General features: G+C 50.4%; 1 protein-coding gene across 1 annotated transcript; it reads right to left on the bottom strand.

The window, feature by feature from the left end:
* Window positions 1–785: 785 nt before the first annotated feature.
* Window positions 786–15,371, bottom strand: TMEM161A (transmembrane protein 161A). The gene is made up of 12 exons (XM_085012261.1): window positions 13,291–15,371; window positions 11,537–12,779; window positions 10,576–10,656; window positions 10,103–10,200; window positions 9,831–9,987; window positions 8,774–8,925; window positions 2,555–2,615; window positions 2,313–2,456; window positions 2,096–2,209; window positions 1,771–1,945; window positions 1,547–1,643; window positions 786–1,371 (listed from the first exon to the last, which is right to left on the bottom strand). Exons 2-12 carry the CDS (start codon window positions 11,656–11,658, stop codon window positions 1,118–1,120), a joined length of 1,455 nt encoding a protein of 484 aa, XP_084868387.1. The 5' UTR covers window positions 11,659–12,779; window positions 13,291–15,371; the 3' UTR covers window positions 786–1,117.
* Window positions 15,372–16,761: the final 1,390 nt, after the last annotated feature.

Raw genomic sequence — 16,761 nt, 5'->3', positions numbered from 1 at the left:
AGGAAAATGCCAGAGTCAGTGATGGCCGCACTTGCTCCTTCCCTGGGTCACCATGGACTCAATGATGGGCCCATTGGCTGTGTGTGACCTTGATATGAAAGTGCTCTTGTGGTGCAGCAGGTTAAGGATTAAGGAACCAGTGTTATCACTGCAGTGGTTTAGGCCACTCCTGTGGCCTGGGAATTTCCATATGCTGCAAGCACTGCTAAAATGACTAAATAAATAAAAGAGCAGCCCCCCTATATCAGTGGAAGAGGTCTGTAGCCACCATGGCCTCCTGCCCTGCATCATAGGCTCACCAACTTCAACTTCCCTTGCCAGGTGTTTCTCTCACTTCTCACTTTTTGTACATTTCTTCTCACCCCCTTTTCTTCTCTCCTCCCTTCTTCCTCCCAGGCCTTTGCTACGCTCACCCTCCATCATCCCCATCACTCAACACTGAAGTCCCAATCCCCCACCTCTGTGCACTCAGGTGACCCGAGAGCCTATGGGAAGCTGCCTCCCAAACCATTTGAACCTTTTTTTTTTTTTTGGTCTTTTGTCTTTTTAGGGCCACTTATGGAGCTTCCCAGGCTAGGGGTGGAATTGGAGCTGTAGCTCCCAGCCTAAGCCACAGCCACAGCCTCAGCAACACGGGATCTGAGCCACATCTGTGACCTACACTACAGCTCACAGCAATGCTGGATCCTTAACCCACTGAGCAGGACCAGGGATCCAACCCACATTCTCATGAATGCTAGTCAGGTTTGTTAACCACTGAGCCACGACGGGGAACTCCTGAATCCTTTTTGTAAAAAGCAGCTTGCTCCTTTATTTGTTTAGAAGAGTGTCCCCCTCCCCCAACCCTTACCACCCTGCAAACTGGGCACATGCAATCTGGGAACAATAGCTGGCCACGGGACCCTCTGCAGCTGGGCCTGGGGAGTCAGTTTTGAGGCAGAAGCTCGAGGTCCAAGGGGGCTGGGGTACAGAATCAGGCACTGCGGTGAAGGGGAGTGGCACAGCTAGCACAGCAGAGACTCCCAGGGCCGCCTTGCTCCTGGGGACACTGAGGGGGCGGCCCATGTCCCGCTGGCCCAGGACCAGAGCTTGGGACCTCAGGAGTATCTGCAGACGGCTAGGAGCCCGCCAGGTGCTGGTGGAAGTACAGGCCAAAGAGGCTGGAGAGCAGTTGGCAGGCGGCGATCCACCAGATGAGGAAGGCGAGGACGCCACGGAGGAAGAGGGGCGTGAGCAGGCTGCCCAGGGCCCCAGCGATCAGGGCAGCAGTTTGCTGGACCTCGTCCTCCTCCGGGCCAACCGGGCCATCGCGGGCTGAGGATGGGGTAGGAGACAGCGAGGGGACCGGGCCCAGACCCCAGGAGTAGCCACCTGCGAGAGGAGGAGGATGGAGGGAGTAATGCGTGGAGGTTCAGGCCACAGAGACTCCCACCTGTACTGATCCTCACCCGCCAGCCCCAGGCCCCGCCCCTGCCCCTTCGGGCCCCACCCACGCCCTTCGAGCCCCACCCAAGGCTCCGCCCCCGCCCAGGCAGGTTCTTCTCACCCAGCGTCTTGAGCAGCAGCGTGCAGTTGAGGGTGAGGATGAGCGGCGTCAGGTACTGCAGACTCACAACCGTCACGTAGCAGTACACCCGCACCACCTGGTGGGCAGGTAGCAGTGGCTGCAGCCAGGGACCTCCGGAGTCCGGGTGACCCCACCCCCGAGGGACCGGGAGCCCTGCCCAGAGCCCAGGATTCCCTCCTCCCTGTCCGGGGTGCCGCCGATACCCGCCGCTGGATCTCGCGGGCCTCGATGCGGCCAGCCTCCCGCCGCAGCTGCTCCACGCGCGACTTGGCCAGGCACAGGTAGGCCTGCAGGTGGGGACGGGTCACTGCTAGCCGCAGCAAGCACAGTGCCACCAGCACCCAGAGGCGCAGCGAGTCAAAAGCCGAGTCCGACAGCCTGTGCCGAGAGGAGCCAGGGGGCTAGTGAGGTTGCTCTCCCCCTCAGGATCCTCCCCCAGGACGCACGGCTCCTCCCTTAGCCTCAGAGACTGGAGTACCCCGGGGGGGACCCCAACTGCCCTGCCTCCCAGCGCCACCCCGTACGCACAGAGAGACCGTAGTGCTCCCAAAGGGCGCCTGGTGCAGGAAGTCCCGCGCAATGGGCTTGGTCCAGAACCACAGGACGAACAGGGGGGACAGGAAGCTGGTGTGCAGGAGGAGCCTGGGGGCAAGGGTGCAGAGAGCGTGGGCATGGGTACCCACCATCCCCCCAGCCCCTCCCCCTAGGCTCCCTAACCCCTCACCCACCCGATGCCCCACGTAACTGCAGCATGGGCCGGTCTTCTGACATGGTGAGCGCATCATGGTGGGTCTGGGCCAGACGCAGGCCTGGGAAGGTGAGGAAGGCGCCCAGCATGGAGCCTACCGCCGCCAGCCCCACCCGGATGACCAGCTTGACCAGCGGGAGACTGGAGAAAAGAGAAAGGTCAGGGGGTCCCTTTGGCAGGTCAGCATCATGCCTGCAAGTAGCAGCCTGCCTTGTCCCCCCTCCTTTCTCAGGACTCACGCCCAGTCCCAGTCTTGTGTCTTCAGTAGTGGCTCCAAGTTCTGGGTCATACTGTCCAGGCCTGGGAAAAACAAAGAAAGGATGGTGTCCGGTAGACCCCTGGGGCCTCAGAGCCCACTCTGTCCACACCCCGCCCAAGACAGCCTTTTGCTCCCCAGGTAGGAATGTACTAGCTTCAGCCAGGCCCTGTGACAAGCATGAGGACAATTTTGTTGTCCAATTATGTGCAGCTCAGAATGTGCTAGGCAGACACCATTGACTGGACTGGGGGACATGGGGGTGGAGGGCACTGAGTCTGAGCTTCCTGGAAGCTGGAGGATTCCAGGAGAAAACTAAAGTCCTAGAAACAATTCTCAGTTCAGGCCCCCACATTTTCCATGGAGTAAAAGCAAATAAATTTGAGCTCACAGCCAAAATCACCAAACACACAAGGAGACAAATCACCATAAAGGCGAGTCAACAGAAAGAAAAAAAAAAAGTGTAGATCCCAAGGATTTCAGAAATCAGCATTATCAAATTCTGTGTGAAATGACTGAGGCAAATAAAAGTAGAATCGCAGATCAGGTGACATGAGACTACCTCAGATGACCAGATGGATTTGCAAAGGAATCAATTAAGTCCTTTTGAAGGGAAAATATAATTATTGAAGTGATAGATTGTTAAAAAGCATATTAGAAACAGCCAAAGGAGGAACTAATGAATTGGATCTGAAGAAATCACTAGGGTTCCAACTCAGAAAAATAAGACGGTGGGAAATATGGAGGAAGATTAAGAAATAAGGAAGATGGAGTTCCCATCATGGCACAGCGGGAAGGAATCCGACTAGGAACCATGAGGTTGCTGGTTTGATCCCTGGCCTCGCTCAGTGGGTTAAGGATCTGGTGTTGCCATGAGCTGTGGTGTAGGTTGCAGATGTGGCTTGGATCCCGAGTTGCTGTGGCTGTGGTGTAGGCCAGCAGCAACAGTTCCAATTAGACCCCTAGCCTGGGAACCTCCATATGCTGCAGTTGCAGCCCTGAAAAGACCAAAAAAAATAAAAAAAATAAAAAAGAAAAAAAGAAAAAGAAAAAGAAAGAAAGAAAGAAAAGAAAAGAAAAGAAAGGAAGATAAAAAATAAACTAAAAAAAAAAAAGAAATAAGGAGGATAGCATAGAAAGTCCATTATAAGTCAAAGCCCCAAAGGAAGAGAAGAAAAAGAATGAAAGAGAAGAGATATTGGAAGAGAACGATTGAGAAGTCTGCAGAATGGATGATACACACCGAATATATAAAACCAGATAAATACGAAGAAAACCATACCTAGACACACTGTGGTGAAACTGCAGAATACCAAAAACTAAGAGATCACAAAGCAGTCAGAAGTTATAACAGATCACCTAAAACAGAGGACAACTGAGCTGGCAGTCACTGTCAACAGCAACAACAGAAAAGGAACAAATACAAAGTGAAAATGTAAAATAGTAAAAACAAGGCAAATATGTCAGAAATCATAATAAATGTAAGTGGATTAAACTTTGCAATTAAATGATACAGACTGTCAAGTCAATTGAAAATATCTGTATATGTGTTGTTTAAAGTAGACATACCTCAACATGAGGTCACTAGAAGGGTAAAAGTAAAGGGATGTTGAAATAAATAAATATATATGTATATGTAACAAATGCTAATCAAAAGAAAGGTAATGCTGTATTTTTCTTTTTTCTTTCTTTCTTTCTTTTTTTTTTTTTTTTTTTTTTTTTTGGTCTTTTGTCTTTTCAGGGCTGCACCCGAGGCATGTGGAGGTTCCCAGGCTAGGGGTCTAATCGGAGCTACAGCCGGCCTATGCCACAGCCACAGCAATGCCAGATCTGAGCTGTGTCTGCAACCTATACCACAGCTCACGGCAACGCCAGATCCTTAACCCACTGAGCGAGGCCAGGGATCAAACCCCCAACCTCACGGTTCCTAGTCGGATTTGTTTCTGCTGCACCATGACGGGAACTCCATATTTTTCTTTTTTTTAACAGCCACACCTGCAGCATATGGAAGCTCCCGGGCTAGGGGTCGAATCAGAGCTGCAACTGAGGCCTATGCCACAGCCATGGCAACATCCAATCCAAGCCATATCTGCTGGCAGCTTGTAGCAATGCTGAATCCTTAACCCACTGAGTGAGGCCAGGGATCGAACTCCAAGTTCTCATGGAGACTATGTTGAGTCCTTAACCCACTGAGCCACAATGGGAACTCCCAGGCTAAGGATCAAACCGAGTCACAGCAATGACCCAAGCTGTTGCAATGATGACACCAGATCCTTAACCTGCTGCACCACAAGAAAATTCCTGTATATTTGAAAGTTGCTAAGAGAGTAGATGTTAAAAGTTCTTATCGCAAGAAAAAAAAATTGTAACTATGCTGTAATGGATGTTAACTAGACTTATTGTGAGCATTTTCCAATATACACAAATATTGAATCTAGTTACACACTTGAAACTAGTAATGTTATATGTCAATTATAAATCAAATTTTTTAAAATGGCCGCACCCCATGCCACATGGAAGTTCCTGGGCCAGGTATTGAATCCATATGCCACAGCAATGCCAGATCATTTAACCCACTGCAGTGGACCAGGCATCAAACCTGTACCTCCACAGAGATCCAAGCCACTACAGATTCTTAACGCATTGTGACATAGTGGGAACTTCAATTATATCTCAATTTTAAAAAGAAAGGAAGTTGGGCATTCCATGTTGCTGTGAGCTGTGATGTAGGCCAGGTGCAGATGCGGCTTGAATCCTGCAATGCTGTGGCTGTGGTGTAGGCCAGCAGCTATAGCTCCCATTTGACCCCTAGCCTAGGAACTTCCATATGCTGTGGGCATGGCCCTTAAAAAAAATTGTTTTTAATTAAAATAAAAAAAGAAGTGAGTTCCAGTTGTGGCTCAGCAGGTGAAGAACTAGTATCTATGAGCATTTGGGTTTGAAAAGAAAAAAGGAGGAACAGAGTTCCTGCTGTGGCACAATGGGATCAGCAGCATTTGTGCAGCACAAGGATGCAGGTTCGATCCCTGGTCCAACACAGTGGGTTAAAGGCTCCAATGTTGCCACTGTTGAATAGGCATAGGTTGCAACTGCAGCTCTGATCTGATCCTGGCCCAGGAATTCCATATGCTGTAAAGTGGCCAAAAAAGAAAAAAAAATTAAAAAGGAAGGAAGGAACTGGAAAGATGATATTAATACCAAACTGAACTAAGATGGAAGCATTATTTAAGACTCAAAAAGGGTCAATACATCATGAAAAAATGGCTGATCTGCCAGGAAGATGTAACAATTTTAAACTTGTAAAACACCTTGTCATTTAGCCTTAAAATATATAAAGAAAACACTGACAGAACTACCTGGAGAAATTAAGACTTCCACCAACCCAGAGGGATATGTTGGGGAAAAAAAGTTAGAAAAGATGGAGATTTGAATTTATTGGACACATAGAGGCAGGGAATATATGTTAATCAAGAATATGTGGGGGTCGGGAGTTCCCATCATGGCACAGCAGAAACAAATCTGACTAGGAACCTTGAGGTTTTGGGTTTTATCCCTGGCCTCCCTCAGCGGGTTAAGGATCTGGTGGTGTTGCCATGAGCTGTGGTGTAGGTCGCAGATGCAGCTCAGATCCTGCGTTGCTGTGGCTGTGGTGTAGGCTGGTAGCGGTAGCTACAATTGGACCCCCAGACTGGGAACCTCCATATGCAGCAGGTGCAGCCCTAAAAAGCCAAAAAAAAAAAGAACCCGGCTAGTATCCATGAGGATGCAAGTTTGGTCCCTGGCCTCACTCAGTGGGTTAAAGGATCTGACATTGCCATGACTGCAGTGTAGGCCAGCAGCTACAGCTCTGATTTGACCCCAAACCTGGGAACTTCCATAGGCCACAGGTGCAGACATTTAAAAAAAAAAAAAGTAGAGAAAGTCAAAAGAAAAATGGGAAACTAAGAAAAAATATTTACAACTCCTATCACACACAGAAGCTAAATTCCTTAATATATAAAGAACTGCAAATCAGTAAGATAGTCAATAACCTAGTAGAAAACTGAGCAAAAGAACAAACCTTTTCCAGAAAGGAAATAGAAATGGCTCTTTAACATATGAAAAGATGCTCAACCTCACTTATATTTTCATTCATCACATTACTCAAGATGAAAAAGTCTGAAGAAATACATTGGAGAAGATGTTTATACATATCTTCCTGAAGGGCAATTCTGCAACATTATTAAAATGTACTTTCTTGCACAGAGTCACAGACACAAGTCTGTTCTTGTACAACACTGTATAACAACATGGTTTGGTGTAACAACATTTAATAGCAGAAAGACTTAAGTCCATAAATTGGGGCCTGGTTAAATAATAACAAAAAAAAATCCATAAAGTGAAATATTGTATAGCTGTTACAAAATGTAGTATCAAGTTACTGTTACTATGTTACTGTAACATACTGTTACTGTATATAGTAGCATATAGGGACAACCTCCAATATTTTTTTAAATTGAAGTATGGTTAATTTACAGTGTTGTGTTAGTTTCAGGTATACAGCAAAGTGATCCAGTTACACACACACAAACACATGTTCTTTTTCAGATTCTTTTCCATTACATGTTATTACAAGATAGTGAATGTAGTTCCTTGTGCTATACAGTAGGTCCTTGTTGTTTATCAATTTTATTTATTTTATTCATTTTATTTTTTTGTGCTTTTTAGGGCTGCACCCATGGCATATGGAGGTTCCCAGGCTAGGGGTCCAATCGAGCTATAGCTGCTGGCCTACACCACAGCCATAGCAACATCAGATCTGAGCCGCATCTATGACCTACACCACAGCTCACAGCAATGCCAGATCCTTAACCCACTGAGTGAGGCCAGGGATCTAACATGCAACCTCATGGTTCCTAGCTGGATTCGTTTCTGCTGTGCCATGATGGGAGCTCCTATCAATTTTATACATAGTAATGTGTATATGTTAATCCCAAACTTCTAATTTATCTCTCCCCCACCCCTACCACCCCCTTTGGTAACCATAAGTTTGTTTTCTATGTCTGTGAGTATTTCTGTTTTGTAAATAAGTTCATTTATATCATTTATTTAGATTCTACTTATACCACTTATATAAGTGATATCACATACTTGTCTTTCTCCGACTTACTTCACTTACTATAATAATAATATTTATTATTATTATTATTATTATTATTATTATTATTATTATTTTGGCTTGTTAGGGCCACACTCATGACATATGGAGGTTCCCAGTCTAGGGGTCTAATTGGAGCTGTAACTGCCAGCCTACGCCAGAGCCACAGCAATGCCAGATCCAAGCCATGTCTGCAACCTACACCACAGCTCACAGCAACACCAGATCCGTGACCCACTGAGCGAGGCCAAGAATGGAACCCACAACCTCATGGTTCCTAGTCGGATTTGTTTCTGCTGCACCATGACGGGAACTCCAATATTAATTATTTTTAAGGGAAAAAGCAGAATGTAGAGCCATGTACACTACTATTTTATGTGAATATGGGAATCTGGTGCCCTAGGTTTCCTTTGCAAAGGACAACCAGTGTGGAAGGGTGATTTTCACTCTATAACCTCCTGTAGTTTATGAATTTTATACCGTTTATCTATTTCCTTCCCCCAATTTTTTTTTTCTTTTCTTTTTAAGGCACACCTGCAGCATAAGGAAGTTCCCAGGCGAGGGGTTGAATCGGAGATGCAGCTGCCAGCCTATACCACAGCCACAGCAACGCAGGATCTGAGCTGCATCTCCAGACCTTCCCCACAGCCTGTGGCAATGCTGGATCCTTAACCCACTGAGTGAGACCAGGGATCGGACCCACATACTAGTCAGGGGCTTAACCCTCTGAGCTTCAAAGGGAACTCCTCCCCCCAATTTTTAGAATAAATAAATAGTAAGTCACTGTGGCCACTGGGTAGAGGACAGATTGGAGGGAAACAGAAGTGCCCAGGTGAAGTTACAGCCACAGGCATCTATCAGAGACAGTGAGACAGGATATCCTCTTGTCCTCAAAGCCCAAAGGGGCATCTAGGGTAGCAAGCACCCATGGAGACTGTTCAGGCCCCCAGGGGTCCCTTCCTTCACCAACTGCGTGCAGGTAGAAAAGCCACTTAAACCCCACCTTTGTCAGTTCACACAAGGGAGTGATGGAGGTGGCGCCCCCAGGCCCCAGACTGCACGTACCTGGCTCCAGGCCCAGCTCGAGTGTCTCCTCCCGCACCACCTGCACCAGCATGGCCAGGAGCAGAAACAGAAAGGCGAAGGTGAGGCAGACGGAGCGCTCGCCTCCCTCTTCTGCACTGAAGTACAGCCGGGTCACCGTCAGGAACACCTTGCTGCGGGCAGGGCTAAGGAGGCCTCCAGTGCCTGTGGTGGCCCTTCCCCCATTCAGGGTCCCCCAAACTCCAGAGCACGGATGTGGAAGTTCAGGATTGAAGTCCCAGGGAGCAGGAGAGTGATCAAGAGCCCCTGGGCAAGCCCAGGACACAAGGCTCACTGCTGTTGGACCTGTGTCAGTGGCATGTGGGCGGGCCTGAGCCAGCCCTTCCGCTTGGCTTCATCACACGGCCTGTGGTCAGTTAGGAATGGCCACTAACACTGTCTCTTCAGGTCAAGCCCCCCTGACCCACTGAGCCTCCTTCCTGCATTCATAGCTCATAAGTTTCCCATTCCTCTGAGAGGCTATCAGAGATAACAAGGCTATAGCTCCAATCTACCAATCTGAGTCTCTGAAAAAGACTCTTGGCGCTTTCAGGAATCAGTGTGGGCTCCAAGATGGGCTTCCCATTCCACAAGAACATTTTGTCTGACTTGGGTCCTCAAAGTCAATTTTGCCTCTGCTCTCTCTGTACAGCTTAAAAAATTGCAGAGGGGGAGTCCCTTGCCAGTCCCTCCATCTGTGCTGGCCTGCTAACTTGCTTTGATCTGGAGAATGGACAGGGATGGAGCAGGCAAAGCCTCAGGAGACCGACAGCATCCCTTTTCCTTCCTGGCCACTGTGGCAAGGAAGCTTGCTCTAGCCTGCTGGAAGGTAGGCCCATGTGGAGCAGAGATGAGGCAACCCAGATGAGCCCAGCCCAGGAAAACAAAAGAGCAACTGCTTGACCCCCATGGAGTTTTGGGGGAGTTGATGGCACAGCAGTTGATAACTGATACACCAATTTAGGGGAGACAAGGAACCTCGGGTCCAGCTTCCACATGCCACTGCCTCCCCTACCTGGGGAGCCCAGAGGGAGGATACATAGAGAAGGCGATGGTGAGCAGGCACCAGAACACTGCAATGTTGGTCTCCTTGGCCGGGCCCAGCATGTAGTAGTAGGCCTCTGTAAAGAGGTACACGCCACCCGAGTACACCGCAAAGTCCACAAACCACTGGTACTCCAGGAAGAAGCGCAGGACTGCGGGGAGCATGTAGCTCAGTCCCCAGCTTAGCCTGCTTGGGATGCTCCTCCCACCAACCCCACCAGGATGTGGGTCAAGGGAGAGGAGTTGGGGACCCAGCTGGGTTGTTACCAAGGGCATCAACAGCTGTGAGGGGGCAGGTCTCCAGCTGGAATGGGGTGTCTCGAGGCACAGATAACGGCTTCTCCTCACTGTAGCCATTGGCCCATCTGGGGAGAAGGGGGGACATGTCAGAGCAGCATCCTCTGTTCTTCCCTCCCCAGTGAGCCACGACAGCCCTCCCCAGCCTGGGAGGCTCTACAGTGTCACCTTCAGAGCACAGGAGGAGCTGGCCTAGAAGGTACCTTCTCCCCCAACCTGGGCGTTCTCTGCAGGCCCAGATATGGCCAACATCCACCCACGGGGCTGACTTCCAAAAAGCGTTAGATGCCAACCAATGAGTGACAGTGACCATCTCCTCAGCCTGGGGCATCCCTGATTTTTCTATGCACAGAGCAGCACCTGGAAGCGGGCAGGGCAGTCCCTGTGCCCTCATGGCCTCCCAAGGAAGGGAGCCCCTCACCTGAGCTTGGGGGTTCACTTACCGCTCCTTCCTGCCTCTGGGTCTCTGCTTCCCTGCCAGGGCCCGAAGTTCTTCCTCGGAAGGGTGCTTGTATCGGAAGAGACTGAGGACAGAGACAGGCAGTCAGGGAAACTTGGGGAAGGGGGAGAATCAAAGCAGTGAACCTCAAAACTTGGAACTGTAGTCAGTGGGAAGCCTGGCCCCAAAAAAGCCGGGGGACAGGATGGGTAAAGACCATGGAAGGCCAGGGAGGTGGCCGGGGGTTGGTTAGGGGTGTGTCACAAGGGTCCTAGACACCTCAGAATCTGCTGGCTAACTCTCTAGGTGGAACCGGTGTGTGCATTGTGCTGGAGAGAGAATTCACAATTTCCACCAGACTCTCAGAAAGGGTCTGAGACCCAAACCAGGACCAAAAGAGTTTCAGGAAACAAATCTACAGCCAGAGTAGGAAGAGGCGCAGGAGTGGGGGAAGCAGCTGCTCTTCCGAGTGTGGAGATCGTCTCGGCGCTGTTACAATCTGTCAAAATCGATCCAACTGTGTACCTCAAATATTTGCAGATTACTGTTTTACTGATTATATTTCAATAAAGTTGTTTTTTTAAAAAAAACAAAACTCGGAGTTCCCGTTGTGGCGCAGTGGTTAACGAATCCGACTAAGAACCATGAGGTTGCGGGTTCGGTCCCTGCCCTTGCTCAGTGGGTTAACGATCCGGCGTTGCCGTGAGCTGTGGTGTAGGTTGCAGACGCGGCTCGGATCCCGCGTTGCTGTGGCTCTGGTGTAGGCCGGTGGCTATGGCTCCGATTCGACCCCTAGCCTGGGAACCTCCATATGCCGCAGGGGCGGCCCAAGAAATAGCAAAAAGACAAAAAAAACAAAACAAAACAAAACTCCCCAGCCAGGGCGTGAGGTGGGGCTTCGGAAACCCAGGGAGGGCGGGGCTCTTGGGGCTCCTCCCACTATTCAGGAAGGAGGTGTGGCTCACCTGCCATTGCAGAGCAGCCAGCGCGCGAAGGAGCAGTGTGGGGCCAGCCTGTGCATGAGGGTGGCGGTGAGCAGCGTCACCACCAGCTGCACTCCAAGGACCGCCTGCAGGGGAGGAGACATGAAGGGCAGTGCCGGCCAGAGGGTCACAAGCTCAAGCCGGCCGTTGGAACCCCGGCTATTTATAGAGACGCTGGGGCCAGATGGGGGAGGGAGGCCCTCCCTGGCTCCTGCTGCAGCTTGGGGAGTGGTTCTGGGGTGGGCTCAGACCCAACCCTGGGAGCCCCAGCAAAGCGCGGGTCCCCACCACCTGGCTGGGCTGTAGGGTGGAGGGGAGCATACGTTGGAGCAGAGACTGGGGCTCACTTTCTGCCTCTGCTAAGGATTTAAAGTCTCCCCAAGGATTTAAAGACTCCCCAAGCCTCAGTTTCTTCATCTGGAATGAGGGGATCCTATTTTGCTTCATGTCCTCTCAAGACCACCTTCTGCACCTACCAGAAGCAGGGCATATTCAGTGAAAGCCGCTCTTACCCCACTGTCCCACCCACGCACCAACAATGTCTCAGGTGAGCTTCCAGCTTCAGCAGTCACCCTGGTGCTCCGACCCCCAAGTCTTTCTCATTTTAATTACCTTTGATAATTTAAATCACCCTCTCTCCCTCTCCCTTCCTCTATAATCAACCAACGAGGAAAGCTGTCTCTGGCCCACTACCTGTTTCAGGACAAAGACTTACATATTTGAGTGGTATGACTTTTTAAAATCAGGAATTCTTTTTCTTTGCTTTTGCTTTTTAGGGTCACACTGGCAGCATACAGAAGTTGCCAGGCTAGGGGTCAAATTGGAGCAGCAGCTGCCAGCCTACCCACAGCCACAGCAACACGGGATCCCAACGACCTACGCCTATTCCGAAGCTCAAGGCAACATCCGTCCTCAACTCACTGAATGGGGCCAGGGATTGAACTTACATCCTCATGAATACTAGTCGGGTTCGTTACCGCTGAGCCACAACAACTCCCCCATGTGCTTATTTTAAAACATTTTAGAGGAGTTCCCGTCGTGGCGCAGTGGTTAACAAATCCGACTAGGAACCATGAGGTTGCAGGTTCCATCCCTGGCCTTGCTCAGTGGGTTAAGGATCCGGCGTTGCCGTGAGCTGTGGTGTAGGTCGCAGACATGGCTCGGATCCCATGTTGCTGTGGCTCTGGTGTAGGCCAGCAGCTGCAGCTCCGATTAGACCCCTAGCCTGGGAACCTCCATATGCCGCAGGAGCGGCCCTAGAAAAGACAAAAAACAAACAAACAAAAAAAACCAAAAACGTTTTAGAAGAAATGTTTGTCAAAATCAGTCTGAAACTTAAGCTGGGTTTTCCTGCTTAAATGCAGTAAATATCGATTTACTATCAGTAATTACATAATATTAAGCGCTCAAGAGGGCTGTCTGCTAGTATTGTGGCATTATAATTAACAACTAAAATGAAATAAAGATTACGTTAATATTAAAACTAATTATTAAGATTATCCTTTAATCAGTCAAAAATAAGCTAACTTTAATAGGAAAAGCTTGGAGTTCCCCGGTGTGGCTCAGTAGTTATGAACCCAACCATGAGGATGCGGGTTCAATCCCTGGCCCTGCTCAGTGGGTTACAGATCCAGCGTTGTCCTGAGCTTTGGTGTAGATCGCAGATGCGGCTCGGATCCCGTGTTGCTGTGGCTGTGGTGTAGGTCAGCAGCTGCAGCTCTGATTCAACCCCTAGCCTGGGAACTTCCAAATGTGCAGATGCCGCCCTAAAAAAAAACGAAAAAAAAAAGAAAAGCTCTAGGGCTCTCAGGCCTAGCGCTGTAATTCAGAATGACTGCTGAGAAATCAATCTATCGTTAAAATAACTGACTAGAAGGATATTTTCGCTCTGCCTATGACTTGTAAACTGAGAACGGGATCATTTTTCCAGTAAGGAGGCTGGGCTGTCATCTTTCTGACCTCTACTCAGCCTCCCTCCCATCCAAGTGCAGACTGGCTAGCAGCCATTAATGACCAATAGCACTAATGGAGGTTGGGCCCCTCCAAGCCCAGTGGGAGGACCTTCTAAGTGGCCCCGCCCTTCCTCTTAGGACCCCTCCTCTACTCTCCCCTCCCCCGCCCCCGGAAACCCACCAGCTGCTCTCCAGGTGCCTCTCTCTTGTGACCTGTGCCTTGGCAGGGTTTTCACCACCGACCCAGCCCAGCACGACTCCAGCCCAACAGCACCTCCAGTTCAGACCTCTCTGCTGAGCTGGAAGACCATGCCTCCTCCAGCCCCTTCCCCGGAGGCCCCAGCACCCACCCATCACTCCCGTGGGCATGACTGTGGGCTCCTCCAGGCAGCCCAGGTCCTTCCCAGTCTCATAGTAAATGTCCAACTCCGCTCCTCAGCCCTCAAGGCCCCGCGGACCCAGCTCAGGACCACCCTGCCTCATTGCCCTGCGCTCTCCCCCAACCCCCAGCAGCCCCCCTCAGAGGCCCTCCAGGGCCCCCAGTTCTCCATCACTGACCCCATTACTCTCCGACACCTTCCCAAGGAGGAGACCTATGGTTCAAACTGCGGTCCCAATACCTAGGAGAGGAAGGACGGTAGGAAGGAGAGGGAGAAAAAGGAGGGAGAAGTAGAGGCTTCAGAAGGATGGATGTTAGGATGAAGGAGTATGAGAAGGGAAGGGGGAAGGCAGGCATTCATTCCTCCACCTAGGCTCCAGAGGTCTATCCAGGGCCACCCCCATTAGCCTCCAGTCTTGGGTCCACGCTCTGCAGATCTCCAAAAATCTCTGGAACCTCCCATCAGCCCATGTCCCTTCCCTGTTTAAAGCCCCTTCAATGGACCTATGATCCCAGAATCTTGCCAAGTAACATCAATGTGACTTTCCTCCATTCCGTTTCTGAGAGCCCTTCCTCTCACCGTTCACAGCGTCCAGAACCCAGGCCTGGAACATCATCCATTTTCATCAACCAGTTCCATCAATGCTCTTACTTCAGACCCACCTAAAACGTCCCTTCTCTGGGACGCCCACCCCCAACCCAACCAAGATGAAGCTGCCTTCCCACCCCTCCAGCCTATCTTTCCCTCTGTCCAGTCCAAACTCGGGGTTGGGGCGGGGAGGTTGGGGGGGGGGGCGGTTCCTCCCTCTTCTGGCACCAGCCCAGCCCACAGGGGCCAGGCTAAGCTTGAAGAATAAACGCAATGGGTTGGACCCAGAACTGCGTGAGACCTGAGGGTTTCAAATGTGATGTCTCCAATTCTGGGATCCTCACCTACTCTGAAGCCAGAGCCCCTTGTCATGGCCCCCTCCTCTAAGGATTCTCCCTGGTCCTTCTGCACACCTCATACGAGTAGGTACCCCCGATGGACCCTGTCAGCGCGGCCCCCACAGCTCCCACAGGACAACATCCCCAGAGTGGGCCCAGCAGGACCCAAGATCTCCCTCGAGGGGCTCTGAATGTGTTCAGATCCCCAGTACCTTCCATGGACGAACCCTCAGCAGAACCAGTCTCCTAGAGGGCCCCCCCAGGGACTCGTCAGAAGCCCAGAATTGCTCAGAGCCTTCAAGTCTCCTTGCACAATCCCCGAACCCTTCATAGGTCCCGTAGCGAGATCCTGACTCCAAAGAGGGACACATGGCCCTCAGCGCGACCCAGAGTTCCTCAAAGCACTCAACCCCCACAAAAGGTTCCCCGTCTCCTCAATGTCTCCCGGGATCCCCTTGGCGGAATCCCAGGCCCTCAGGGCGCCCCCCATGCTAGGAGATGCCGGCTCACCATGTTGCCGGCGGGAGCGCGGTGCTGGGACCCACGGGCCTGAAGCTCCGAGCTCCTTGCGGAACTCGGCCATTCAGAACACTACTTTGGTATGACAAGCAGCCCATCCAACCAATCATCACGCTTGGAGCCGGGGCAAATCACTAGGGACAAGGAGTCGCTCGCGTTGCATGTCGGAAGTTGTAGTTCGAAGGCGCTCGGTGAGCTTAGGCAGAGGTTGAGTCCAGACTGTCTCTGCGACCCCTGTGTGGCCGCTGTCTCTAAAACTCAATTTCCTCACCTGCACGTATTTAGCAAGTCTGAGGCGAATACACTCATTTACCCACGTACTGCAGAACTCCCTTGATTAAGAACATCTGGTGGCAAAAAAAAAAAAAAAAAAAAAGAGTTCCAGTTGTGGCTCTGTGGCTTAAGAACCCAGCATAGTGTCCCTGAGGATGGAGCTTTGATCCCTTGCCTCACTCAGTGGGTTTAGGATCCTTGCCCGTTGCCGCAAGCTACTGACAAGTCGCAGACGTGGCTAGGACTCCACCCTTGCTGTGGCACAGGCCCCCAACTGCAGCAGCTCTGAATAGACCCCCAACCTGGAAACTTCCATATGCCTCAGGCTCAGCTGTTAAAAAAGAAAAAAGAATTCGGTGGCTCCCACTGAATAGACTCCCAGTTGTTCAAACTGAATTCAGACCCCTCTGCCTGCCTGCAATCTACTGCCAACGCTATTACATGCAGATAATACAGCTAGCCACCATCTATGCTTTCTCACATCTCCAGTCCTCTGTAAATGCCATCTTCCATCTTGGAGTGGCTCCTTTCTCATTGTTTTTCACCTGGCAAAAGCCTTTTTCATTTCCATCAGCCAGAACTCTGGTTTCAAGGGGGAAGAAAAAATCCAACTTAAAAAGTCTCCAGCAAAAGGGAAAATTTTGGCTCATGTAACAGAAAACTGGAGTTTCCAGGTGGCTCAGAGGGTTAAAGATCTGGCATTGTCACTGCTGTGGCTCTGGTTACTGCTGTGGCTCAGGTTTGATCCCTGGCTCAGGAAACTATATGACTTGGGTGCAGCCAATTAACAAAAATTTATTTATTTATTTATTTATTTTTTGTCTTTTCTGGGGCTGCTCTCGTGGCATATGGAGGTTCCCAGGCTAGGGGTCTAATCGGAGCTGTAGACGCCTGCCTACACCAGAACCACAGCAATGCCAGATCTGAGCTGCGTCTACAAGCTATACCACAGCTCATGGCTACGCCGGATCCTTAACCCACTGATCAAGGCCAGGGATCAAACCCACAACCTCATGGTTCCTAGTCGGATTCATTAACCACTAAGCCATGATGGGAACTCCAAATCTGGACATATTGTATGCGTTTGACTAAATGTCTGAGAGTCTTTGTGTTCCCATTGTGGCACAGTGGTTAACGAATCCGACTAGGAACCATGA

The sequence above is a fragment of the Sus scrofa genome, chromosome 2 (genome assembly GCF_054392235.1).
Source record: "Sus scrofa isolate SSC_HxYL_T2T_F1_AM1 chromosome 2, Sscrofa_HxYL_maternal_Yorkshire_Landrace_v2.0, whole genome shotgun sequence".
NCBI classification, from domain to species: Eukaryota; Metazoa; Chordata; class Mammalia; order Artiodactyla; family Suidae; genus Sus; species Sus scrofa.
The sequence above is the reverse complement of the archived record's forward strand: the minus strand, read 5'-3'. Positions and strand labels throughout refer to the sequence as shown.

Bases quoted from the DNA above. Each gene is read 5' to 3' on its own strand.
- TMEM161A (XM_085012261.1), bottom strand. From the start codon at position 11,658: ATGTCTCCTCCCCTGCAGGCGGTCCTTGGAGTGCAGCTGGTGGTGACG. The intron at 10,657-11,536 runs GTGAGCCACACC...CTCTGTCCTCAG, and splicing joins TGGCTGCTCTGCAATGGCAG to TCTCTTCCGATACAAGCACC. The intron at 8,926-9,830 runs GTATCCTCCCTC...CCCTGCCCGCAG, and splicing joins CTCACCATCGCCTTCTCTAT to CAAGGTGTTCCTGACGGTGA.